General features: G+C 45.5%; 2 protein-coding genes across 7 annotated transcripts; one reads left to right on the top strand and one right to left on the bottom strand.

Moving 5' to 3' along the window:
- Positions 1-2,555: 2,555 nt before the first annotated feature.
- LOC120812540 (WASH complex subunit 4-like) lies at positions 2,556-16,001 on the top strand. Its single transcript, XM_078097582.1, is given in 35 exon segments — positions 2,556-2,715; positions 3,234-3,373; positions 3,469-3,522; positions 3,602-3,667; positions 3,952-3,997; positions 4,090-4,157; positions 4,243-4,325; positions 4,525-4,567; positions 4,662-4,765; positions 4,993-5,113; positions 5,220-5,340; positions 5,464-5,591; positions 6,033-6,193; positions 6,284-6,410; positions 6,542-6,573; positions 6,575-6,659; positions 6,775-6,844; positions 6,847-6,863; positions 6,962-7,108; positions 7,187-7,266; positions 7,527-7,594; positions 7,833-7,870; positions 8,118-8,234; positions 12,046-12,214; positions 12,355-12,509; positions 12,593-12,667; positions 12,742-12,846; positions 12,950-13,084; positions 13,264-13,372; positions 13,485-13,545; positions 13,730-13,822; positions 13,993-14,087; positions 14,173-14,369; positions 14,795-14,891; positions 15,104-16,001. Coding segments are annotated over 35 exon segments (3,294 nt in total). The 5' UTR covers positions 2,556-2,654; the 3' UTR covers positions 15,130-16,001.
- On the bottom strand, positions 15,993-22,732 carry LOC120812503 (CCR4-NOT transcription complex subunit 2). 6 transcript variants are annotated; one of them, XM_078097579.1, is made up of 15 exons: positions 22,483-22,732; positions 21,663-21,791; positions 21,477-21,552; positions 21,230-21,377; positions 20,930-21,112; positions 20,731-20,810; positions 20,021-20,146; positions 19,665-19,789; positions 19,441-19,558; positions 18,955-19,111; positions 18,614-18,675; positions 18,179-18,228; positions 17,971-18,071; positions 17,515-17,659; positions 15,993-17,436 (listed from the first exon to the last, which is right to left on the bottom strand). In XM_078097579.1, the coding sequence occupies exons 2-15, from the start codon at positions 21,777-21,779 to the stop codon at positions 17,350-17,352; spliced, it is 1,575 nt and encodes a 524-aa protein (XP_077953705.1). In that variant the 5' UTR covers positions 21,780-21,791; positions 22,483-22,732; the 3' UTR covers positions 15,993-17,349. The 6 variants fall into 6 exon arrangements, with proteins under 6 accessions (XP_077953705.1, XP_077953704.1, XP_040024514.2 ...); XM_078097578.1 differs by having other exon boundaries at positions 22,366-22,708; XM_040168580.2 differs by having other exon boundaries at positions 21,477-21,573; positions 22,483-22,686.
- Positions 22,733-24,082: the final 1,350 nt, after the last annotated feature.

Raw genomic sequence — 24,082 nt, 5'->3', positions numbered from 1 at the left:
GAGTGATGAGATCCCCAAAGCTTGCAGCCATAGGTGTGGCCACGTTGTCGGGGTTGATTCCCATTCGCTTTGAGCCAATGATCACTGCTACCATAATAATACCTAGAAAGGTTTAAAGACAAGAGAATGTTCTTAAGAGGTGTCCAGAGATCAATCTCAAAGGCAATTCAATGGAAAGAGCTAAAGTTTAACTTCAACGTGAATGGAAGAGTGGCTGTCTTGAGGTTGGTATAATTATTTTTCAGGGAAAATAAAGGTTTGGGCCAAAAAAAGGAACGGAAAGTGGAGGCTTGAAGACGAAGGCTCGTGTATGCAGCCATTACTAGCACCTCGCTACACTTTTGACTCTATTGCACCGAGGTTGTGAACAATGAACAATGTCTGCTAATAGATCCCATATAAAAGCTACACCTTTGTCGTTTAGGCTAAATTTATTCCTGAGGTCAAGGGTGAAGCAGAGCAGGATTGACAGGTGTGGTTGTAATGCAGCGGTTCGAGGTTATGGCAGGTTGTGTTGTTACCTTGCAGCAGTGAAGCCATGAAGGCAGTCGAAACACTGGTTGAACATAGGAGCATCACGTGGTTTAAGGGAACATTTCCTTCTGCCATCCAGCCCAGCAAAGCCGCCATCAAAGAGGCCAACAGGCCGAGCACGGTGGCCTGGAGCTACGGTGGTAGAGAGAAATATTCAAAAACAAAGTCCAAATATATAACAGAATTATACAGGAGAACTATTAATGATACAGAAATGTTCCCTTACAGCACATGTGTCAAACTCAAGGCCCGCGGGCCAGATGTGGCCCGCCATGTCATTTTATGTGGCCCGCGAGAGCTTAAAAGTTTTGAGTGTCTAAAAATAAATACCAAAAAAGAAATGAAGAGCGTGCTTTGACCAAAAACTACATTTCCCACATTGCCTTTCGACGCGCGCTAGCCGCGGCAGTGTCCATGCCAACAAGTGGAATTGAGATATAAATAATGATCCCAAAATGTCCAGAAAGAGAAAAGTTGATGCAGACAGAAGACTGTTTCAAGAAAGATGGGAAGGCGAATACTTGTTTGTGCTTCAAGGCGAAAGACCAGTATGTCTTTTGTGTTACGAGGCAGTGTCGGTTGTCAAAGACTACAATCTGCGTCGACATTTTGACACCAAACACGGAGCCAAGTACACTAAAGCTAGTCTTCAAGAAAAGCAACAAATTGCCCAAGAATTAAAAGGCAAACTGCAGTCGCAGCAGAGTTTATTCGTGAAATCCACAGCCAAAAACGAGGCTGCGGTGAAAGCTAGCTTCATTGTGGCTGAAGAAATCGCCCACGCTTCCAAGTCTTTTTCAGAGGGAGCGTTTTTGAAGCAGTGCATGCTGAAGGTCTGTGAGCAGGTATGTCCTGACCAGTTACAGACTTTTAAAAATATTATAACACACCCAGATAACACGGACACAGCGCACCTATCAATTTTTATTAGAGGCGTAAAGTCGGACCTCTCTATCACTGAGGAGCTGTTGGATGTGGCTGCAATGCATGGGACCATGACGGGACAGGACATTTTTGATGCGGTGGAGAAGTCCGTAAGTAAAAATGCATTGCAGTGGGAAAACTTGGTAGGATTAACTACAGACGGTGCACCGGCAATGTGTGGAGGAAAAGTGGGCTTGGTTGGACTAATGAAGGGGAAAATGCAAAAAATTAACTGTCATTTACGTTAGAATAAACAATGAGTTATTTAACACTAAGGAGTAGTTACATTTATTTTACATTACATTCGATCACATTTAGTTACATTTATAAGTTACATCTGGCCCTTTGAGGACAGCCATTATGCTGATGTGGCCCTCGGTGAAAATGAGTTTGACACCCCTGCTCTAGGGCCTTTGACAACTGATGGTAGTGAAAATGTTTGTAATATGGTTGTATCGGATAGCAGAATGGTCTCTTTTATAGAGATGGTAAAGTAAATTCTACTGTGCAGTTTGTACTTATGTATGGTTATTTGCACTTTAAAATGTGCACTTTATTATTATTATTTGTACTTATGTATATTATTTACTGAAGAAATGTGCACATTATTACTTGCACGGTTATATACTTGAATAATTTCTGCGTTTACAATATTCAGTTCCAAATCTGTGTTTTTAGTAATTGTGGTGGTATTTGGTATTTATAATTTTATCTTTTATATAATGTATTTTTTTTCATGTTTGTTTATGTAAATTATTTATGTTTATAAGTTATTTGGGGAATAAAGAGAACCTAACTAAGAAATTCTGAATGGTTGTTACTCCTTTGGTGGTGGTGGTTGGTTCGTTGGTTGGGGGGGGGCACCACCAAGCATTTGTGCTTAGGGCAACCAAATGGCTAGCGCCGGCCCTGTGCATATTGAAATATAGCGTGTTATAAAACAGATTGCAGGATACAAACCCTGTGTCCTGTAATCTAACAGCATTATAGTGTAACATTAGTTGTTTTTATAAGGACATTTTCCAAATCATCAGTTCAGGGAGTCAGCAAGCCAACCATTTATCAATCGTCCGTCTCTCTAAAAGAAAACTTCCCATGAGCGCTAGCGACCACTCACAAAATCATGAGACCTGTCATGGGACCCGTGTAACCCCGCTCTTCAACAGCAGTGTTTTGGGGTCTAATCTGCTGGCACCATGGCGGCAGAAACCATCGCACCTGACTGGGAGTTTGACCGTTTTGACGATGGTTCTCAAAGTGAGTACAGTCCCGTCCCGCCGTGTCGCGTAGCGACGCGCTTAACGACATTAGCATCCGGTGCTAAGCTGCTAGCTGGGCTGACCTGTCACCGGGCGCCGTCTATTTGCTGGCAGGCAAACACGTCTGACTGTTTAATGCTAAGCTAAAGCTCGTCGAGTAAGAACGTTAAATGTAACGTTATATCTGCGCGGCAAGTTGTCATGTAAAAGGATGCGCAAGTAAAGCGAAGCGACGCCAAACGTCTGCTAACGTTAATCACCGCCATCGATCACATCGATACAGCTGATCGGTTTGACATTCGGCCACACTCGGCTAATTTTGACAGGAGCTCACAGTGGGGGAAGCAGTGTCCGGTCTCCAGCAGAGACGAAACGGGGGGGGGGGGGGGGTATTGATTTTGTGTCTATTTTTCATAATCGATAAAGAGAGTCTTTCCTTTTTGTGAAATGTTAGCAACAACACATAAAAGGCTGTGCACTGCTGAAGTGTCTTCGATCAATCCCTCCATTGTGCAGAAATACACACAGAGGTTCAGCTGAAGAACTACAGCAAGTTTCTGGAGGAGTACACCTCCCAGCTGAGGGGTATTGAGGAGGCCCTGGATGACTCCATCGGGGACGTGTGGGACTTCACGCTGGACCCCATCGCCTTGAAGGTGAAACACCGCGACACCAACATGGAAATACCGGCATTGTTTTGACACGACAACAACACCTGTGCAACTTCCTTCCTCCCTCTTCTCTCTCTCAGCTTCTCCCATACGAGCAGTCATCCTTGATGGAGTTGATTAAAACGGACAACAAGGTCGGCCAGTTAAAGACAAACCCAGATTGTAATTTGCAGTTTTCTCATTTATTTTAATTTAATGTTGTGTTTCACGCAGGTTCTGAACAAAGTCATTACAGTTTATGCCGCGCTTTGTAGTGAGGTGAAGAAGCTCAAATACGAGGTGAGCATAATCACACACGCTGCGCCATCGCAAGTGGGTTTGGTTTGTGTATTTCGTCATATCTGGCCTGAAGGTGCTTTGTGGGGTTTGAATGATGTTGTCGTGTTCTTTCTGGAGGTCTAACAAATGTGATGAATGCCTTGAACATCGCTGCATTTCCCAGTACTCGTTGATCAGAGAAATAGTGTGACGCTGCAGTGTAAAGAAATGTCGATATCCCTTTTTTGTGTTGTGATGTAAGCGGCAAATTCTGACTGTGTCCTGATTTTGTGTTTCCTTTACAGGCAGAACCCAAGTGCTACAATGGTTTATTGTACTACGGAGAGGGAGGTAATCCGTCAGATATTACATTTTGCTCTCATTCTTGGTTTGCTTTCCTGATCAACTGATAAATAAAACCGATATGTGCATTTTTGTTAAAGTGTCTAACACCAGCGTTGTTGAAGGAGAGTTCCAGATTCAAATGGGCAGCTTCATCTCATTCCTTCAGGTGGGCAATGAAGACCTCTCTGCTGAAACCCACAGCATTTTGTTGAAATCCCCATTAAACGTCTTCTGTTTTCGCTGTTTGGCAGGAACTGTCCTGTTTTGTATCCCGATGTTATGAAGTGGTGGTCAACATTGTTCATCAGCTGGCTGCCCTCTACAACAGCAACAAGTAATGTTGCACAGCGGATGCACTGTTCTGGTCTGATTGCCTCGGATACCCCTGTTGTCAAAAGGAGCCTTTGTGCTCTTCGTGCAGACGGAGCGAGAACTGACAAGACAGCATTTCTAGTTTAAGTGCTCACTGATTGTTTGTGTCTCCTACGACGCGTGACAAAATGTACTCAAGTATTTCTCCTCTCAAATCTCAGGGGTTCGACAAAAATCATTGAGTCATCTGGTGTCCATTTCCAGGTGGGTCTTAACGTTTTGTCAATTTTAGCAGTTGCTCTGTGTCATCTATGTAAATATTTCTTACTATGTCCGTTTTTGTGTTCCCTTTTTGCAGATTGTGTACGAACACCTCGGGGAGTTGTTAGTGGTTCTGCTCACACTCGATGAGATAATGGAAAATCACGGGATACTAAAAGATCACTGGAAGATGTATAAAAGGTAAATATGCAACCAGTGCGATAACAGAGAAGATGAAGATGATTTTTTTTCTTTTTTCGCTGCTGTAGATACAATTCATCTGTTAGTTTTAAATTATCTGGATGATCACGAAGGACACCTCGAATTGAAACCATTCAAACAAAAATAATAATAATACATTTCATCTGTTTAAACCAGACATCATTTTATGATCTATAAGTGCTTAATATGTAATCACCTTCTTGTAGGTTATTGAAATCTGTGCACCATAACCCGGGGAAATGTTCCATTCCCGAGGAGAAGCTGAAACCCTTTGAGAAGCTCCTGCTGAGGCTCGAGGGGCAGATGCTGGATGGGATGATATTCCAGGTGACTTCACTTCCCTCAGCTGCTTTGCTGTGTCGAAGGATACATTTCCTTTGTTTCGGGTTGAATGTATTCTGCGTGTGACCTTTCACCTCACCCGGTGTGACAGACCTGTGTGGAGCAGAGGTTCAATGAAGGAGAAGGAGGAGCTGTCGCCAAAAACAGTGCCTTTGCCGAGGAGTTTGCCTTCAACATCCGCACCATATTCACCAATGTTGAGTCCAAAATTGGTCAGTTTCACCTTTGTGGCTTGACTAGTTGGCCCTTTGCTGCACATTTGGGGGTGATTTATGGCTGTGTGTGTGTGTGTGTGTGTGTGTGTGTGTGTGTGTGTGTGTCGGTGTTGTTTTCAGGCGAACCTTCGGAGATCGACCAGAGGGACAAGTACGCCTCCGTCTGTGGTCTCTTTGTGCTGCACTTTCACATCTTCAGGAGTGTTGACAAAAAGTTCTACAAGGCGCTGCTCGACATCTGTAAAAAGGTAGATCTCCGTTTTCTATCGTTCACAGCACTCCCTTAACTACTGTAATGGCAAAAATCTATTGTTTTATTAGATTAAATGTCTAAAGCTGACTGCACCAGGTGTGTGTGGGAACGGCCTCAGCAGCAGCAGCGTCGTAGCACTTCTTTGTTCTGATTGTCGATGCATGACGCAGCTGAGTGGAGGAAGGAGAAAGTGTGAATGTGTTTTCAGTCCTACGCTGAGACAAAGGACCCGGCAGAGGTGTCAGGAAAGGCGTTGAATAAGACGTGTATTGCGACTACGTTCAAGTCTGTGTTCTTCGGTGAATGTGTTTCTATGAGACACTTGCCACTGTCTGGCCCCGTGTAGCTGTTGCAGTCTACCTTGCATGTATTGCAAAGAAATAACACAATAGGAACGTCTCTATCACCTGCGTTTTGTGTCGGCCTTCACCTCCAGGTTCCGGCTGTCACTCTGACTGCCAACATCATTTGGTTTCCCGACGCCTTCCTCGTTGCTAAGGTCCCGGCGGCAGCTAAACTGATGGACAAGAAGAGTCTGCTGGCGATCAGAGCGCAAAGAGACGTCCATCTGCAGCAAAGAGCACAGACGCTGACAAAGTCAGTGGTGCCAGAGATCCGTCACGTTCACTTCATTGTTTATTTTTAGATGAGTAGAATGTGACTGCATCCGTTGTGTCTTCCCCTCAGGGATGTGCAGTCCTACTACGTGTTTGTAACTTCCTGGATGATGAAGATGGAGTCCATCTTGTCCACGGAGCATAAGAGTGGCAAGTTGTCAGAAGACCTGAACAGCAGGTGCAACGTGTTTGTGCAGGTAAGGGCCGGCGATGTCATCGCTCAGCGAGGCCTTGCGGGACATAAACTACTTGTGTAAGATTATCTGAAAGATGGTGTAGCTTGTTGAAGATCTAGCTTCCCTTTAATAAAGGTTCCTGTTCCTCACAGGGCATCCGTGCGTACAGCATCGGCACCATTATTCACCATGAACATGTACATGTCGATGCAGCGGCCCATGACCAAGACCTCCGTCAAAGCTCTGTGTCGACTCGTTGAATTGCTCAAGGTGCGTATGTGTGCGTGCCATCTAGTGCCTTTTGTACTTTTCACCAGTGCATAGTTTGAGAAAGAAACTAACGGGGTCATTTAACATGTCTCTTCCCCCCCCCCCCCCTCTTCAGGCCGTGAAGCACATGTTTCACAGGCGCTCCATGTTTGTGGCGGACTCAGTTTCTCACATCACTCAGCAGCTGCCATCGGCGTCGCCAAAGTAAATGCACACCCACAAAAAAAATCCTGATCTTCACAGCGGGTTTGCAGAGTTGTGACGGAAATATTTTCTGCTTTTCTAATCAACTTTCCCCGTAGAAAAGGGTGATCTCCGACAAGAAGTACAGCGAGCAGAGGCTGGACGTGCTGTCGTCTCTGGTTCTGGCAGAAAATGCTCTGAGCAGTCCCAGCACCAAGGAGCGGCGCCTCGTGGTGTCTCTGGCCCTGTGTGTCGGCACTCAGCTGGTAGGCTTCCAAGTTCCTCGTCCATGTGAAACACTTGGTCTCCACTGCCTGACATTGAAGTCTCTCGCCGTCCTGTAGAAAACCTTCAAAGATGAGGAGCTGCTTCCCCTGCAGCTGGTTTTGAAGAAGCTGGATCTGATCAGTGAGCTGAGCGAGAGGTGGGATTATTCTCCTTTTGATCACGTTTGAAGGGCTTTATTTGCCAGTCGGTGACATAATCGGCCTTCACGCCATCTGCCAAGAACCGGAAAAGTGATTTTCATAGAAACATTGCAGAACTGCACATGCATCACCTCGGCACTTCACTGTGCTCGATTAGCTGCTGAAACAAACCTTTTGAAATTTCATCTGACACTCGGAGGCTGATGTTGGATCAGTTGGATCCCGGCTTACGACGTGTTCTCTGTTATTCCTTTAGGGTCAAGCTGCAGTGTGACTGTAGTTTCCTTTACTGGCACCGAGCCGTGTTTCCCATTTACCTAGACGATGAATTGGTCGTCGTGGCGCAGGGGTTAAAGAAGCTGTGCTGGGAAGCACAAGGTTGTTGGTTCGATTCCAGGCTGCCCCATGTTCCATGTCGAAGTGTCCCTGAGCAAGACACCTAACCCCTAATTGCTCCCCAGGCAAAAATGTGAAAAAAAGGCCATGGGTTTAAAGTGTAATGTAAGTCGCTTTGGATAAAAGCGTCTGCTAAATGACCTGTGATGTGATGTAATGTAATGTAATGTGTACGACAACGCCGTGGACGCCGCGCGCATACACGTAGCAGTGGGGAGCGATCGCACGCACTCTCTCTGGAACCCTGTTTGAGAGGATCAAAATCTGAAATTTAAAGGGAAGCTGAATGAATTACTGAATTGCTGCTTTACCGGATCCCTGGAAGCTTGAATATGTTAATTCATATAAGCTTCTGTCTGTTGCGAGTTTGATTTTAAACTTTACCGGTTTCCCTTCTGCTTGGGTCTGATCGGCCGCCTTCCCGGATGTCGTCTGTGATTTGCTGGAACAGTACATGTTCAGTGCGCTGAGGGACAGCGTGCCCTCCATGTTGTACGCCAAACACATGGAATCATGCGACCAGCTACTGGAGAGCTACGACAAGGAGATCAGGGACGTGTTCAACGAGGTAAGAACGCATGTTGATTGATTGTTGATTCTAGTGTCTTAAGTTAATTTGATTGCTGATTTGCTTTAGCTTTCGTCGTCTCACTGCCAGTTCTCTTTGTTTGAAGTTATCTTGGTTGCTAGTTTGCTCAAGCTCTTTCAGTCTTTTAGTGCCAGTTTGTGTTCTAGATTCTACTATTAAGTTAACTGCCATTGTGCCCTCCTAACTCTGCTAGGTTTTGACCTGATCTAAGTCTGTTTTGCCTTGTTTTCTGAAGCAAATAAGACTTGAATCCTTAAACTCTCAAAACACCACATGGTGATTGTTCACTGATTAGGGTGTCAAGCTATTGGTGTTTTGCATTTTGAGGAGTTTCTGTCGAGGCCAATCGACCTTTTGTCTCCTAAACGATGGGGGAGCGGCCAGCGCAGCCGCAGCCGACTTCCACTAACGAGGGAGTATTTAACTAGAAATCGTGGGAAGCGTTAGCTTTAGCGTTTGCTTATCACGCAGCACGAAGACGAGCAGAACGAAGCCAAAGGAGTCTTTCGTGGCAGCCTTCGGGGCGGCTGAATGCGGCGCCTTCTTCTGCTATTTTTAATAATGTGTTTGACCCCTTTACCCGTACCTGTCCGAATCTCTTCCCGCAGATACTACAGGCCTCGGGCTAGATCTGCTCTCTATCGTAACCTCTCCTCTCTCTCCTATCCCACCCGCTCCACACATGTCCAGCACCTCGTCACAGGAGGTCTCTGGAACTGCCAGTCAGCGACTCGCAAGGCTGACTTCATCTCCGGCTTTGCTATCCAGCAGTCACTCGACTTCCTCGCTCTCACGAGACCTGGATCACACCTGAGAACACATCCACCCCAGCCGCTCTCTCCTCCGCCTTCTCCTTCAGCCACACTCCCAGGCCCACTGGTAGGGGTGGTGGCACAGGTCTACTAATTTCACCCAAATGGAGCTTTTCTCTCTACCCTCTACCACCATCCACCCCATTGTCCTTTGAATTCCATGCTGTAACAATCACTCACCCGGTACAATTAACCATGGTTGTCCTTTACCGTCCGCCAGGCTCCTTAGGTCATTTCTTGGAAGAACTGGACATTCTCCTGTCTAATTTCCCCGAAAATGGACCTCCGCTCATCCTCCTGGGTGACTTCAACATCCAGACAGAGAAGTCATCTGACCTCTTACACCTACTTTCTTCCTTCGCTCTGTCACTCAGTCCCTCTCCTCCTACTCACAAAGCCGGCAATCACCTTGACTACATCTTTACTAGAAACTGCTCTACCACTAACCTCTTTGTAACTCCACTTCATGTGTCTGATCACTTCTTCATCTCTTAATCCCTTCCACTCTCTATAACTAACAAACCTCCCTCACTGACTAACTCTGTACCGGCTCGTCGCAATATTCGCTCCCTCTCTCCCTCCTCGCTGGCATCCTCTGTTCTATCAGCTCTCCCTTAAACTGATTCCTTCTCACTCTTGCATCCAAACGCTGCTGCAGAGACTCTCCTCTCAACTCTTTCCTCCTCTCTAGACTCTCTCTGCCCTCTTACGACACGACGGACTGGCAAATCCCCTCCGGCTCCGTGGCTGTCTCAACCGGTGCGTGCCATGAGAGCCACCATGCGAGCGTCGGAAAGGAGATGGCGTAAATATAAACGACCTGACGACCTGCTTAAATTTCAATCTCTCCTCTCCTCGTTTTCTGCTTCTATCTCTGCTGCCAAAAGCTCTTTCTACCAACCCAGAATTGAATCTTCATTTTCTAACCCCAAAAAACTCTTCTCGATCTTCTCCAATCTCCTCGAACCCCCTACCCCTCCTCCCCCCTTCTTCCGGTAAACTTTGTCAACTACTTCACCAAGAAAATAGCTGACATACGCTCCTCCTTCTCAAACCCACTTCCTACTTCTCGCGTCCCACCGACCTCACCTCTTTCGCCCTCACTTCCCTCTTTCACCGCCCTCTCTCCTAACCAAATTCTCACCCTAGTAACCTCTGCCCGTCCGACCACCTGCCCTCTTGACCCCATTCCATCACATCTTCTACATCTATCGCACCTGACCGTCTTCCTTTCCTCACCTGTCTCATCAACAACGCTCTGTTATCTGGCTGTTTTCCCAATTCTCTAAAGGAGGCAAGAGTCAACCCCCTCCTGAAGAAACCTACCCTCAACCCTTCTGAAGAAAACAACTACAGACCAGTCTCTCTTCTTCCCTTTTTGTCCAAAACCCTTGAACGTGCTATCTTTAATCAACTTTCCTCTTATCTCCACTGTAACAACCTCCTTGACCCCCACCAGTCAGGTTTCAAGGCGGGCCACTCCACAGAGACTGCTCTCCTTGCTGTCTCAGAGCAACTCCACACTGCTAGAGCCGCCTCTCTCTCCTCTGTCCTCATCCTTCTGGACCTCTCTGCTGCCTTTGACACGGTCAACCACCAGATCCTTATTTCCTCCCTTCAGGAACTTGGTGTCACAGGCTCTGCTCTCTCCCTTCTCTCGTCCTACCTCAACGGCCGCACCTACCGGGTAACCTGGCGAGGATCTGTGTCGGAACCTTGTCCTCTTACTACTGGAGTTCCTCAGGGTTCCGTGCTGGGTCCCCTCCTGTTCTCGCTCTACACCAACTCTCTTGGCGCTGTCATTCGCTCGCATGGCTTCTCTTACCACAGCTATGCCGATGACACCCAACTAATTCTCTCCTTCCCTCACTCGGAAACCCAGGTGGCGGCTCGGATCTCTGCCTGTCTAACTGACATCTCTCAGTGGATGTCCGCCCACCATCTGAAAATCAACCCCGACAAGACTGAACTACTTCTCTTTCCCGGAAAAGATTCGCTTACCCAGGACCTGACAGTCAACTTTGGAAACTCCGTGCTAACGCCCACTTTGTCCGCTAAGAACCTCGGCGTCACACTCGACAGCCAACTCTCCCTGACTCCCAACAGCACTGCGACAACGCGATCCTGTAGATACACGCTCTACAACATCAGGAGAATACGTCCCCTTCTCACTCAGAAGGCAGCGCAGGTACTGATTCAGGCTCTTGTCATCTCCCGCCTGGACTACTGCAACTCCCTCCTGGCTGGTCTCCCTGCTACCGCCATTCGACCTCTGCAGCTCATTCAGAATGCAGCAGTTCGACTGGTCTTCAACCTTCCGAAATTCTCCCACATTACTCCACTCCTCCGCTCTCTTCACTGGCTACCGGTGGCTGCCTGCATCCAGTTCAAAACATTGGTGCTCACGTACCATGCTGTGAATGGATCGGGTCCAGCTTACATCCAGGACATGGTTAAACCCTACATCCCAACCCGCACTCTCCGCTCTGCATCTGCAAAACTACTCGTCCCTCCCTCACTGAGAGCAAAACACTCGACTAGATCACGACTCTTTGCTGTCCTGCTCAGAAATGGTTGAACGAGCTCTCTGAAGACACCAGGACCGCAGAGAGCCTTCACATCTTCCGCCGCAAACTAAAGACACACCTCTTCAGACTCTACCTCGACTAAAGACTAACAAATTGTAGCACTTAAATTGTACTTGTAACGTCACTCATCTATAGCAAATTGTAAATTGGCTTATTTGAGGAAATTGCACTTTCTTGTTTCTTGTTCTTCTGAGTTTGTACCCTATGGTTGAATGCACTTATTGTACGTCGCTTTGGGTAAAAGCGTCCGCTAAATGACATGTAATGTAATGTAATGTCCAAGAGTTGAGGCTTAAAGTTAAGGAATTTGGTTACTTTGTACAAATCAAGGAGCTTTGCGGTCCCATCCTTAACCTTCATGTGCATTTACACATCTCGTTCTCACTGTAGCACCTACTGGACAAGCTGTGCAAGGAGATTGAGAAGGACCTGCGTCTGTCTGTCCACACCCATCTGAAGCTGGACGACAGGAACCCGTTCAAAGTCGGCATGAAGGACCTGGCCCACTTCTTCTCCCTCAAACCCATCCGATTCTTCAACTGCTTCATCTTTATCAAAGGTGAAAAACGTTGCGTTACGTTTTTTTTTTCTTCATGTACATTTATTTCAAATGTAATCAAATTCAATGTTGGCTGAAGTGTGCGTTCTCTGAGTGCTGGACTGAGTGCAAGACTACAAGACTATTTTTTTTCCATGCAGCCTATGTGACCCACTACCTGGATAAAACCTTCTACAACCTAACCACTGTCGCTCTCCACGACTGGGCCACCTACAGTGAGATGAGGAACCTGGCCACGCAGCGCTACGGACTCATGATGACCGAGGCCCACTTGCCCAGCCAGACCCTGGAGCAGGTCAGTGTGCACATCAGGACAGAGGTGGAGTTCTGATTCAGGCGACGCATATGTGGTCGGTTATAACTGTGTGTCCTTGTCAGGGTCTGGACGTCCTGGAGATCATGAGGAACATTCACGTTTTTGTCTCCCGCTACCTTTATAACCTCAACAACCAGGTAAGACATGTCGCATCCGATGTCCACCTTCTGGACGCTGAACCTGGTTTGAACGGGTTTTTGCTCTCCGACAGATCTTCGTAGAGAAGGCCAGTAACAACAAGCACTTGAACACCATCAACATCCGTCACATCGCCAACTCCATCCGGACCCACGGCACGGGCATCATGAACACAACGGTGAGTTCACAGCTCAGGTGTCCGTCTGTGTCCTTTTCTTTCGGATGTGGGCGCAAAGGGTTTCACAGAACCTGTTGCACAGCTGCACTCTTCTTTCAATCAGGTGAATTTCACCTACCAGTTCCTGCGCAAGAAGTTCTACATCTTCAGTCAATTCATGTACGACGAACACATCAAGTCCAGACTCATCAAGGACATTTGCTTCTTCAGGGAAACAAAGGACCAGTCTGATCAGAAGGTAGGAAACGCTTGGTGTCTGTCCATAGGCCGCACGCGGTCGCACAAATGTAGCACATTGGACTGTTTCACAAAATGTTGTGCTTGTTTAGTTTTTTTTAAATGGTCTTTCTGGATTCTCTATTCTTGGAATTAAAAAATGTGTTTTCACGTCACTCATGTTCCATGTTTTTGTTGCAGTATCCATTCGAGCGAGCAGAGAAGTTTAACCGCGGTATCAGGAAGCTGGGCATCACTCCAGATGGACAGAGCTACCTGGACCAGTTCAGACAGCTCATCAGCCAAATTGGTGAGAAATATATAACCCTAACCCTAATATATATATATATATATTATACATTTACATTTATAACTACACATATATATATATATATATATATATATAAACTTTTGTTTTGCAGGTAACGCCATGGGCTATGTGCGTATGATCCGCTCTGGAGGACTCCACTGTTGCAGCAGTGCTTCAGTCCAAATCCTGCTTTTGTACATTTGTGCTATTGTATTTTTTATTATTTTATATATTAATTATGTTGTATATTATTTTTACATATTGGGCAAAATGTGCCTGTGAAAGCCTCTAAAATGATTTATTGAAATATTAGGATAAATCCTTGAGTTGCTGTCATATCTCACTGGTGTGTTTTTGTGTCAGGTTTGTCCCTGACCTGGAGGATATAGTCAACTTTGAGGAGCTGGTGAAAGAGGAGGGGCTGTCAGAGGAGACCCAGAAAGCTGCTAGGTAGGGTCATTTTAAGCTGCCTTCACAGAAGAGGATTTTGGTTAATTTTAAGTTGAGCTTTAGCTTCATAAATCAGTTTTGGAATGTTCTGTTTTTCAGTTATAGACTCGGTCAAGATAGTCCATGCGGGGGGCTCGCGGTAATTGATGCACAGCTAATCTCCCCCATAGAGTGAATTTCGTGGAGCACTCCATCAGCTGCAAAGAGAAACTGAACAAGAAGAACAAAACCGGAGCCGCGTTCACAGACGATGGCTTCGCTATGGGTGAGTATCGTCTCAATGTGCGTGCCGGCGACGCTTCGCTGTGGCGATTCTCACGCCGTTCCCGCCCTCGCTCTCGGCGTCGCAGGTGTGGCGTACATTCTGAAGCTGCTGGACCAGTACCTGGAGTTTGACTCCCTGCACTGGTTCCAGGCCGTCAGAGATAAGTACAAGAAGGAGATGAACGCCGTGGTGAAGGAGCAGAGCGTCCAGACTGCCGGCCAGGATGAAAAGCTCCTGCAAACGATGAACCTCACTCAGAAAAGGCTGGATTTCTATCTCCAGGTACAGTCCCTCTAGCGGGGGGATGTTAACAGGAAATATAACGTTGTCATGGACTCTGTGAGGTATTTCTTGACTGATTGGCCGCATTAAATCATCTTTTGACGTTTCTTTTTGTAATGTAGCCACGGATGTACAAACTACTCCCACTCACTTAGATAATGATGAAAAGTTTTCTGACATTTTAGTCTTCAGAAACTCCTCCTACAGATAATACAATCTTGGACGGTTATTGCAGCAATTCTGAGCTAATGGGAGTTTTTGTTTTTTTTACTTCTTTAATGGCCCCTTAAGCGGTTTGTCACAGAAACCGCTCCAGCTGCTGATCATATGAATCAATCGAGCATCTCAAGCAGATTCTTCGCCTCGCGGCGTCGGACAACCCGATAACCCTCTGATGTGAGATCGTTGTTTCTTCTTCCCTTCAGGAGTTTGAGCTGCTCCACTTCTCCTTGAGCAGCGCGCGGATCTTCTTCAGAGCAGATAAAACCGCAGCCGAGGAGATACAGGAGAAGAAAGAGAAAGGTTTGGCTGTGTTCTGATTAATGGAGTCTTTTAATTATGCAAAACCACCGGCACACCCAACCTGTTATGAAGGCTTTTTGTAGAGGATTAATGAAGGAGGAGGTCGGTGTCTTTAAGCTCCTTTTTTAGATCACTGAAATAACTCTCCTGCCATTCATTTAAAATACATTACACGTTACTTTTTTGTTTCCTGGTTTATTGTGGGTGAGAAGTGCTCACCGATCCCATCGCAAAGTGACTCTCCCCGTCAGAACAGCGGCTCAGTGTTCAAAGCGTGAGTGCTGCGACATGAGCCCTGCAGGAAGAGGGAGTTTGAAGAGCGTTTACTGACGAACAACAGACAGCCAACGGATATTGTATTACGTCCCGTACTTGAAGTACAACAGCAGGAAGCGTCTACAGGACATCTCCACAACTTTTAATGTGTTTGTAACATCTAAAAAAAAAAAGTAATTTGAAGCATTTACGCAAACGACTGCAATTTCAGGTGGCTGGGTGGCTTAGCAGGTGTAATGTGGACGTCGACACGTTCCTCTGCCACACTGCCTTCTAACACTCGCACTTTCAGTTGTGGCGTGTTGGCTTTCTGCAGCGGACGTCACGGCTCTGCGTGACCTCTAGTGATCAGCGACCGGTTTGCTTCTTTATTTGTGCGTTTATTTGCCACATCCTTTCATTCGCGGCCTTTAATGGCCGCTGTCTCAAATGCCTGTGTAAATTACATTACATTACAGGTCATTTAGCAGACGCTTTTATCCAAAGCGACTTACATTACACTTTAAACCCATGGCTTTTTCACATTTTTGCCCGGAGAGCAATTATGTGCCATATTTGTGTACAGCTATTGTTTTATCCATTTTATACGTTGTACAAGTTGTGAATGTGCCTTCATAAAACAACTACTAGCTGTGGTACATTCCATGACTAATGAAACTTGCACTCTGAATTGAATGTATAAAGGCCCGATGACATGTTCTAATAATATTCTGCTTGTTTGTCAGTGTAACTGTGAACAAAGCTGAACTACACATGTGGTTTAGTTCATTCTAATAGAAATGACTCAGAGGTTCTGTCACTTTAACAGTAATAAACACACGGTGGTTGAGGAAAGCCTTTTCTGCTTTATTACAAAGAAAAGAAGCTTTGAACTTCTGGAAATACAAGATTGGTCTGGGGTTTTTTTTCCCCTCAATTTAACAATTTTCAGTTTCCTATGAAATGCTGCTGTCCGAACAGCTTGAGCCGAAATACATCTATTTTATGTTGACTCCAAATTTGTGAGGTGATCTCCGTGTTTATATTTTGTTGGGGGGGATTTCAGCTGAGAATCAGGCCTTTCCTTAAATTACATTTAAATTTTGTTTTCCTTTGATGTAAGTGCCCACAGTGCCAGTCGACACCCTGGCCAGCAGATCAAGAAATGTCCTGTTGCGTCCACATATTGCATCCATGCTCACCTCATGAAAAACGAGGTAAAAGGCAGGGCAAAATTTCTTCCAAAATAGATGTCATATATATATATATATACCCATACATATATATATATATATACATATATATATAGCAGTCATATATATACACATATATACTAATTCATGTGATGCAAAGAAACAACAAAAATGTACACATTTCTTACAAAATTGTAACGAAGACTGGAAATTGTTATCTTTTGCTCACGAGCAACGTGGAGGATTTGTCCACATTTGTGGAAACCAAAGTAATCTCCCAGATTAGTGTCCATGTTCAACTGGCACAGAAGGAGAAGCAGAGGATGAGACAGGAAACAGTTTGTTGTTGCAAATACAAAAAAGGTGGAAGTCACTGTAAGTGGAAGATAAAATAAAAAGGATGAGATGAAGAGGGATGCATTTGGAGTAGTTGCATGAACCCGCCCGACCCGTAACAAAGGAAAAGGGGAAAAAAATATTCAGGGAGTGTTCATATAAAAAAAAAAAAAATCACAAACAAATTTTGTGTTCTTTTATTACTAAATATAGTGCAACAATAAACATTGCATTTATTTCACCCTTTCACTTGCGTCTGAGGATGTTAACTCTCCTTGCCTTTTTTTTTTTCCTGTTCGTAAACCTCGTTCTGTCACTGTCGTCTGTCACAGGGTCAGTCCTCCTTTCTAAAAGAAAACGAGCTTCAGATTCAGAGACGTAAACATAACACAGACCCTGCTCAAAACAAGTCAAAAAAAAACCCAGGACAAACAAAAAGAATAAAAACAGAACAGGTGTTTGTTGTTGTTTCTGGCCAGCATGAAATTTGGGATAGGCGGCAGTTTTGATGGTGGTGGTGGTGGTGGCACCGACGACCCCTTCCCCCGCCCCCCCCCACAGTCAGATAGCCAAATCCACGAGGAATAAAAACCGAGCCGCGTCAACCACAGCGCCCCTCCTGGACAACAGGGTTGTGTGCAGGAACCGTTGCGGCCCTCTGGACTGGTCGGGCCTTAGAAGGCCTGCTGCGCTGGGTTGTAGTTGAATGTCGTTGGCACGTGAGGCCTCTCTTCAAGCTTATCGTACTCCAGGTGGAATTCCTTTCGAGATGCAAACGCAACATTAGCACGGCAGGTCAGTCAAACTTTGTGCCAGTTTTAGAGAGGCCCAGTTCCTACCTTGGCTACTTTCCTCCAGTTGAGACAATCAAAAAAGTAGTAGGTTCCCCGCTCGTAGGTGTTGGTCTTCAGCGTGGGCTCCATGCCGGGCGCCCTCGTTATCCAAACCCGCTCTTCTTTATGATACCTCCAGTCCCGGTTGAAACTGGAGGGTGAAGTTATGGACAAGGAACAAGACAAATGAGGAGACGAGTGAAAGGCTTGAATTTTCACCCAAGACAGATTCGAAAAGCCACAGGAATCAAAGAAGAAGAAAGTGCACAGCGCGCTGCCGTAAAGCTGCTCGTTAGGGATTCAGCATCTTGCGCAGGGACACGTGGGGGGGCAGCCGGGGTTCGAACCACCAGCCCTGCGGTGTCCGTGTGCCGCGGTCGCCCCAAAATATTCCCCTGAACGCCTTCGAAAGCCGCCGGCGATGTTCGGACAGAGAAATACATTTACAGTACAAGTACTCACAGCTCTACTGCCGCCAGAAGCTGTAGCAGGTCTCCCCCATTCATGTAGTACAGGTAGAACAACAGGTCTTCACCGTATCGTGCCAGTTTAATTGCTGCCAACTGGAGGAAGGACGGCAAAGAATAAAGAGCATTAGCTGAGTGCTGACATGTACACCATGAAGACTGCAACCGCTGCCATCGGCACTGAGGCTGAGGCTCGTAATTACCTTGTCCCTTATGTGGATATTGGTTAAGTATTCAGACGGAACGTGGAAGTCTGCAAAGGCAAGAAGTAGGAGTGACTAGAACATGTCATCTTAAATTGGTCATAGACCTTTTCTCCATTTGCTGTCATGCCAACAGAGAGATGTGAAGACCGGAGCGCTTTGTGGTGGGGAAAAAAAATTATGACGCAATGCCGGAACTGCCACATGCGATTGCTTTGAAATATCAGCTGTCACTGCTTATCGAATGTGTCCTCCCTTCAAATTTGCAATCATTCACCTTCACAAACTGTTGGCAACAGTGTGCATTGTAATTTGTTGTAAAAATGGTTTGGCGCCAGCTCGGTCAAATCTTGAAACATCTGGATCACTAAATTAGGTTTATTCTAATAGATTAAAATGTCATCCTCTTCCACATAATTGAGGTGTACGTCTTACCGATGTCTTGAGGCCGACATGGCGATGAGGCCCAAGGAGAGGCAAACTTGGGGTACAGGTTTCTGTAAAGAAAGAAAGTTGGAGTAAGTTCCTGGTACGAAAGACAATTGGAAGCACTTCAAAATAACAACAAAAAAAACTATTGAGATCAATACAGAGATGTTGAAAACGCAGCAAACGCTGGGGAAACAGAAGGAGGCTGGGGCGTAATTAAACTGAAGATTTACATAAATGAACAACCGTACCGCCGACACCTTTTACAGTCATATTTAAACTCTTTGAGATTAGATCTTTAAGACAATTTAAAAGCTGCAGAATCAAGCGTAGAACAGAGGTCTTACTCCGGTGAGTTTAAGTTGAGTCCCAGCGTTGTGAGGTCACTTCCGAGCGCCAGATGTACCATCCCCGGATCGGTCTCTGCTGCCCGGATAAACGTCAGCAGGCCAATCATGCCGAATTGGTCCGTCACCATTCCTGAGGGGATGTTCGTCACCCGACCTGCAACCGCAGGATAATTCATGGTTCAACAAACCGCTGGAAGTACTTACCGTCAATACATTACCTCCACGTTTTAGACCCACACACTCATTGGAGAGAAAACCAAGCCAATTCTTGATGACGGTGATGGTCACAAACAGACAAATGTAAAGATGATGATGGTCTGTTTCACACTGAATGTTATTGCGGTTTCCTCACTGCAGCCTATCCAATAATTATCCAACCCCAAATGCAGGGTAGAGAGCCTAGCTGCCTCACCCCTCACTAGTTGCATTAAGAAGGGATGTCTCAGTGGAATTGGAGCGATACGATTGGCTGAGAGGTCTCACCATCGGGCAACACCTGGATCCCTTTCTTCTGGTTGTTGTTCTGTGCTGTGGTCGTCTTGTCTCCGGGGAACTTGGGCCCATCTGCATTGGATGTGCTCTTGCTTGTGGAGTTCAAGTTCTAAAAAAAAAAGCACAGAAAACCAAAACAACAATAGTTAGATTTAACGAGTAACCTTGACAACCGGTCAGACTGAGCTGCAGAGTCCTCGGTGGCTCACACTTACGGTTTTGCTGTCGTCGTTGTTCAACGTGGGGTCCTTGTAGTTCGGCCCGGGCAGCGCAGGGAAGTCCTCGTTATGGATGGAGAAATCCTGTGTTAGTTCCGTCGACGGCTTTGTCACCATGCCAACTTGATGATGATGATGACGATGAACATAGTGAAGTACAGATTATAATTCCCCAATAAAACACAATGAAAAAAAGGAATCATAAGCTATTCTTGTTTAAAAAGAAAACCTTGGCTAATGCTATAAACTCAAATCCAGAAGCTATTTTTAATTTTCTCTCTATTCGGGGTAACCTTCTTCCTAAAGCTTAATGTGGGTAAATGTGAGACACTTTCTATGGCCTAATGGCCTACCATAAGGAGCCCGTCCAGCCAGTGGGTTGAGCACCGGTGTTGGGTTTCCAGTCCCTTCTCTCCGACTCCTGTCTGCTAACGCAGGGAAGTCTGACAGATCCAGTCCCGTTACATTTTCACTCCCATCTGCAGTAATAGGAAGGTTAGGAGCTTGTAATATGTAATGTCTCCTGCAACTCACTGCATCTGTGTAGTAATGTGTCGATTATTAACTTGTCGGTCTAATTGTGTTACCCTGTCATTCTAGGAATAAATGGCCCTCCTCTAAGCAGACACTGCTGACCGAACACAACAGCTAGTTACAATAATATTCACTCACCGTCTCTTTCAGCAGTCAAAGATAAATTGATACAATGCTTTCAGTTTTTCCAGATTTCTTTTTCTCCTTTTTTAAATTTTTTTATTTCTTTTCTTAAAGACAAAAGAGACATCAGTTTAAACTGCTGATCACTCTGACCGCATGCGTCTAGAAGAAGCGATGCTATCTTTAAGAAGACACACTTCACTGCATGTTACAGTGATCAAGGTCGTCTCGTCATGTCAGCAGCTCAGTTTCAACAATTGTGCAGCAAGGTATATTGATGAAATATAATCCTCACGTAGTTTAACGTAGGATGGATTTGTCATATTCAAAACAAACACCGGAGTGTTTATTTAAATGCAACTTTAAACTAATGATCCCCTGATACATCACGAGTAAACACACTAACCTGTGCCATTGAAGATGTTGCTTGATAACGAGTTGTTCATCCCAAACCCCTGATTGCGATTCATACCAAAGCCTGACATGCTGCACAGAAAAAAGAAAAGGAAAACAAAAGATGAGGCCAAAAAATAAAAAAGATATTCCTTAAAAAACATCTCCATCAGGACACAAAGAAGCGCGGAGCTCTGGCCGGATCCGTCTACCTGTTTATGGTGAACGGCTGGCGTGCCGGCTGCTGTTTGGGCATGCAGATGATACTGGGCGAGCTGCGGTTGGGACTCCCGAGCCCCGAGCTGCCCATGCTATTGGTCCTGCCACTCATCCCAATGCCTTGACCGACCTGAGAGTGGTTCAACATGTTCCTCGTGTTCATCGGCAACGTCCCCCTGTTGAAACATGGACCGGTCTGATTAAAGTGCATTTAAGTCTTTACACGTGGCACCTCAAATGTTGTTTCTATTCACACAAGTACGCGTCTTAACTGGGTCTGCCTTCATTCCCACCTGCTTGGTGACGGAGGGGTGTGGAGGGACATGGTGGGGACCCCGGTCGTGGGGGTGATATGACTTGGTAGCTGCGTGCCTTGTGTTAGATTTCGATTTAACTGCGGCGTGCTGTTCCCTATGCCCCTCACCGAGAAGCCAAGTGCACCTGCGGAAAGGCACGGAAGGAAAACCAGGATAAAAACTTTAAGAGCTAAGCTCCTCATCAGCTGTGGGGGCTGACTGTAGAAAGAAAGGAAACACTTACTTTGCGGACCGTACAAACTTGCACCGAGCTGCGACAGCTGACCCGACGACGACGACGGCGAGGGAGACGACAGCATCTGAAGGAAAACATTTGAAGACTAGAAAGAGTAAGACGACCAGAAAGTTCCTCCTCCGGCTGTCGAATCGGGACACGGCAGGAGCGTGCGGATACGTTGACAAAACTTACATCTTTGTCCGACCGATGTGGGAACATCGACGACTGGCTGTAGTACATGCTTTCGTCAGCGAAGTCATTATCGACTACCTCGACAAACTCTACAAATTTCTTTCTAGCACCAAACATGCCTTTCGTCACCTGAGGAAGAGAGAAGAGCTGCTGTTAAAAGACGTGCAAGGGAAAGTAGTCTGGGAGGAAGTACACAGTTTTGAGGGTAAATTTCACATTTCTTCAGTACGTTGAACCCTTTTATCTGGCAAAGTTTTTACCTTGAGTCTTCCCACTGCTGTAAAACGCCTCTTTACAATATGATTGACAACATTTATTCAGGCTTTTGGTCGTTGCAACTCCTGAATCCACCTTTCTATGAATGCACTAAAATGGAAAACTCGGTATGCATTGTTTATTCTAGTTCAGTTTCAAATCGCAATGATATATTTGTCTTCGTGGGGCTTCGCTACACAGTTTTAAAAGTATGTGTCTAATATCAAAATGATGTACACGCGTATCGGAAGAGCGTGTTGAACTTTTATTTAAAAACCCCCAAAACAATGTATACTATAACATAGCACGATTCACTTAAATCAAGTGACAGCATCAACAACAGTCGACTTTGCCCGCTTTGAACTACCACTGGTATTAGTTATTCGTGTTAAACAGTGAATAGTAACCCAATTTGACAGTTGTGAAAATGAACAGCAGCAATGCTAACCTGCTAGTTAGCCAGGGCTAGTGCAGCTAGCTAACGTTAGCAGGCTAAGTGCTCCTATTCAATCCGCGTTAGCGTAGCTAGCCCGAGTTCCTAAGCGCACTGCCTTCCGCAACATACCGAAACCTTTCAACTCCGAAACAACCCGACTACGCTCCCCAGCAGCGGTGGCTATACGGCAGCGTGCTGCGCCCTCGGGACCTCCGTATATCCACGGCCAGCTGTCCGTTTTCGCGGCTCAGTTTACGCTCCGTTTGCAGCTGCAGCAGCAGCAGCCAGAACAGCGGTGACAAGCTGCCGGAGCTAAAGGCTAAAGAGTCGGGCCGTTTCGAAGGGGAGGAAACCCGTCAAATAAATGTCACGTAGCGCAAAGCTGAAACGTGAACCGAGCCGATTCAATTTGACAAAAAAAATAAATGTATATATATATATATATATATATATATATATATATATATATATATATATATATATACATTTATTTTGATATATATATATATATATATCAAAATAAATATATATATATATATATATATATATATATATATACATTTATTTTGATAGGAGGAGGATAGCCTTTACCCTCTGACCTTACAACCGGCTGACCACTTCCGTACACAAAACACACAACATGTCACAAACAGAAAGTGCACTCTGTGATCAGGCGGCGTGCGGAACAGTCACCGAAAAACACAGCAGTGAACAAAGAGTTTGTGACAAGTCCTGTGATCATTGGCTCTGTAGCTTCAGTCCCAACACAGGAGTCTTCTAATAATAATGTCAGAACAATCTGAAAGATTCACAACTCAAGATGTTGACATCGTCATCAAAGTAATGTTTATTCAGTTTTCCATTGGCCTTGCGAAACAGACAAAGCGGCTCCGGGGGCCCCTAAAGTTCCCGGTTCACTTCACTAACTGGTTTGTGTTAAATCAGAATTGATTCTGATTTTGAGATCCTGCCTTGAAGTGAGAATGCATTAAATTGCAGGCATTTGGGCAGAATCATTTACAGGATAATGCAATTGATAGTTATTGATGTTCATGTCCTCTAGTTACTACATTTGGATTGCAATAATAATCTTTGTTGGGGGAAAATTGTTGAGCCTGCGTGGGGTGAGGCTCTCAGGAATGTGACAGTGTGACAGGAATGTGTGAGATAAGACACAAATCATACGTGCCCTGACTGACCTTTTAGATGTTGTTGATTGTCTGGGTCCCTTAAGGGAGGGTCACGGGGTCACCCCTACATCATCTGGTACTTTTCCAACACTCCTCTTTGAGAGGTGGGCTCTCCTGTGCTGAGGCAGCACAAACCTCCCTGAAGTGTACATAAGCTCCTGTTCTCCTCTTCAACTTGGTCAGATCTTCCTGCTCCTTTTGGGAGAAGGAACATCTGTCCCTTTTCAGCTAAATTGTAGTCATTTGACTTCTGTCTGTGCTTACGACTTGTGCTGATGATTTCTGTATTCTTTATCTTTTTCCTAGATTCTAGTTAGTAATAAATACTTAATCACAAAGCAAGCTCAAGATACTTTTGATTTCTCACATGGACTAAATCCACAAATTTCCACCACAAACTTGGCGACGAGGATGGGATGGACGCGTGATCTGGACTCTGACGGACGGACAGGAGGACATATAGTATAGGTGATTCCTCCCTAAGGGTGAGAAGCTGCCGTCCCGACGAGACCTGGATTGCCGATCCATCCAGTTCAAGA

The sequence above is a fragment of the Gasterosteus aculeatus genome, chromosome Y (assembly GCF_964276395.1).
Source record: "Gasterosteus aculeatus chromosome Y, fGasAcu3.hap1.1, whole genome shotgun sequence".
Taxonomy (NCBI): domain Eukaryota; kingdom Metazoa; phylum Chordata; class Actinopteri; order Perciformes; family Gasterosteidae; genus Gasterosteus; species Gasterosteus aculeatus.
The sequence above is the reverse complement of the archived record's forward strand: the minus strand, read 5'-3'. Positions and strand labels throughout refer to the sequence as shown.

Bases quoted from the DNA above. Each gene is read 5' to 3' on its own strand.
- LOC120812503 (XM_040168580.2), bottom strand. From the start codon at position 21,779: ATGTTTGGTGCTAGAAAGAAATTTGTAGAGTTTGTCGAGGTAGTCGAT. The intron at 21,378-21,476 runs GTAAGTGTTTCC...GCCTTTCCGCAG, and splicing joins AAGTTTGTACGGTCCGCAAA to GTGCACTTGGCTTCTCGGTG. The intron at 18,229-18,613 runs GTAAGACGTACA...TTGCCTTTGCAG, and splicing joins ATGTCGGCCTCAAGACATCG to ACTTCCACGTTCCGTCTGAA.